The sequence below is a fragment of the Clupea harengus genome, chromosome 2, assembly GCF_900700415.2.
Source record: "Clupea harengus chromosome 2, Ch_v2.0.2, whole genome shotgun sequence".
Classification (NCBI taxonomy): domain Eukaryota; kingdom Metazoa; phylum Chordata; class Actinopteri; order Clupeiformes; family Clupeidae; genus Clupea; species Clupea harengus.
This window is the reverse complement of record NC_045153.1, coordinates 11,465,389-11,468,299: the sequence shown is the minus strand read 5'-3', so window position 1 is coordinate 11,468,299 and position 2,911 is coordinate 11,465,389. Positions and strand designations below refer to the sequence as shown.

The 2,911-nt window shown below is 42.3% G+C and overlaps 1 protein-coding gene across 1 annotated transcript in view; it reads right to left on the bottom strand.

The window, feature by feature from the left end:
- The window catches only part of fstl1b (follistatin-like 1b), a 46,834-nt gene extending 44,662 nt beyond the window's left edge, over positions 1 to 2,172 (bottom strand). The window contains exons 1-2 of the mRNA XM_031582620.2: positions 2,018 to 2,172; positions 1,833 to 1,889 (exon numbers count right to left, since the gene is read on the bottom strand). Of these exons, the coding sequence (XP_031438480.1) occupies positions 1,833 to 1,889; positions 2,018 to 2,020 (60 nt within the window). The 5' untranslated portion in view covers positions 2,021 to 2,172. The remainder of the gene's footprint in view (positions 1 to 1,832; positions 1,890 to 2,017) is intronic.
- Positions 2,173 to 2,911: the final 739 nt, after the last annotated feature.

Below are 2,911 nucleotides of genomic sequence, written 5' to 3'. Positions count from 1 at the left end.
TGTGTGTGTGCAAAGGTTGGGGGCGTTTGTGTGTCAGAGTGTGTGTGTTGCGCTGTGTGAGTCTGTGTGTGTGCCAAGGTTGGGGGTGTTTGTGTGTGTCTGTGTGCAGGAGTAGAGTAGTGATAGAGTTGAGTATTGAAAGACCGAACTGTTGAATGACAAAACTTGATTTTAAAATGGGAAATATTCTGCGGTAACCCAGTATATATTTGCCAATTGTATAACTCGTCATGTAAGAATGGTCTCACGCTCAACCCTTCTAGAAGAAGACTCGTAACTCCACACATAATTGCCATACTGCTGCCAAAGATTCAAGCAACAGAACATTCCTGTTCATGACTCTTGATTAGATCAGGGGGAAAAAAGAGTATACTCTTCTCTTCACGGCATCTTCATGACCTCTGTTTACCACACTCTGAGCTTTATCTAACTTTGCGTGTTCACCTCAGGAAATGCACTTCAAGGATGGGAGCTGAGGGAAAGGTACCCAAAAGAGTATCAGTGTTACTCAAGCTTGAGCTTCACAACGCCACTGAGCCGCAGCGGTCCTTGCCTTGTTTTTGATGTACGAATCCTTTAAGAACACTCAGAGGATAACAGAGTGGCTGAGTTCCTCCAGAGTTGTCTGCCTTAGACACTAGAGTGTGAAGTATATGTGAGGTTTGTTGTTGTTGTTTGTTGTTGAATGACAGCTAGAATGAAGTGACTTCACACCTTTATGTGTAAGCACTCTCTGGACCACCCAATGGTAAACATAGCATCTCAAAACACACACACACACACACACACACACACTTGCACATTCCCAAACTCACACATATGAAGCCTAGGTGGTCAGCAGCTGCACATACACACACATATGCACACACACGGCCTTCTCTGTGGCAATTGGTTCCTATTTAGTAAACTTTGGGCTCTTAAACACACAAACTGTGTGTTCTCCCCCTGCTCTTGAAGTCTTGATATTCACAGCAGTGTGTTGACTGAGAGCGGTGTGATCTGAAGGCACAGACAAAAGCCCACCATCCTCTCACCACACAAGTAGCTCATTACCAACACAAACACAGTAAAAGTGACCCGGTCTAGTAATACAACACACACACGCACACACACACACACACACACACACACACACACACACACACACACACACACACACATTCTTTCAGCTTGAGGGATGATGAAGTATGCCTGACACGATGAGAACCATTATCATTGTATCAGCTGAAAAAATAATGTGGTTGGTCCACTGCACATCTGTCTTATTTGAACGGCTGACACACTTTCATGTCTTCTCTTTCATGCAGTCACACGCACTCTCTCACACACACACACACACACACACATAGCCTACACAAAGTCCTCTTCTGAAACATCTTAACTCGGATAGCAAGAAGGCAAAGATTACACTAACTAATTTCGAACAGTTAATTATTTGACACCAGAGATCGTCTCATTAGTTGCATGAGGATTTCAGCGCGGATAAGCTGCGCGTCGGTGCCTTTTGGTGATTACTGATAATTGCTTTAATAAACCCAGTTCTACGAGGCATTTTTCTAGGATTTTAAAATCGTTTATGTTTTTTGAGGAAAATATACAAAATATACAATACAGTAGGCTATGGTGTTTCTTCCTTACAATGTATAGCGATGAACAATGAATTGTAACGGGTTGAAGAACGAAATTCAACACAATTTGAAATTCAGTTTCAATTTCAAAACAGTTGTTCACTCGTCAGCGGATATACTTTGCAATTGACTGGGAGTCGTTAATGCTGCATCATAGCATATATACAACAAAATTGGATGATAAAAATCAGGTCGTAAACTTACCTCGGCGTGGCAGCAAACTATGGCAAGCAGAACAACTAGAGGGAGACTTCGGAACATCTGCACGGAGAAATGGAGAGGGATAGACGGAAGACGGAGAAATGGAAACGGTAGAAAAAATACATTAGTTGTAGCTTTTCTAAACGATATGTATACAGTTATGTTTACAAACCTTGCCGAAGACTCACCATTCTTGATTTTGTTCCCAATGGGCGCCTGAAGAACAGCGAAGGAGAAAAAGCTGTGCTTGTCGTACAAAGCGGACGGGAGGAATGTGCTTAAAGGAAATTCGAGCAGCGCTCAGGAATCCGTAGGTCGGCGGTCTCTCCCCTCGGTATGACGTGGCCAATAAAAAAACCCCGAGCCGAAGGAACGTTAAAACTATTCAAAATGCCCCAACGTCGACGAGAACCGACTCCACAGCGCCACGGCCAACCACACAAGACAAGGAAAAATAAGCTAGTAGGTAGTAGGTCACAGTCTAGGGAATTGCGTTGTTGGCCCGTCGTCCCGAATTATTAATTACTTAGGAGGTAATTTTGTTTCATGGTTCGTTCTTGCATGAATAATAAATCAAGTGCTTAAAAAGTGCTTCCCATATTAGTGATAGATTCTACCCTGTAGTTATCATGCGAAGCTCATTCATCATAAATGTTAATTCAATCTTCTGAATGATCCAGCTCTATAGATTTTTTCTGGCAGAAAGTTGACTTACACACACAAACACACACACACACACACACACACACACACACACCCAAAGGCATGAGAACTAAAACATACACACTTATAGAGAAAATCCATACCGTTGCAGTTTCACAAATACCAGAATGTCCCACTGGTCCACAGGGCAAAAAGAGGTACCAGTCTTAACTCTTAGCATTTTTCTAATGGTCGTATGGAAGATGGCCTAATTATAATTGGAAGAACTGTAAGCCTCCTGCATCTCCCCCAGCTACAGCATGTCCCGAAAGATTGAAGCAATTAAAATGCGATTAAAAATAATGAAAAACAGTTCCCCCCAACACAGTTAGCATCCAATGTGTCATTTTCCATTATGAGATACTCTAAATTCAGAATTT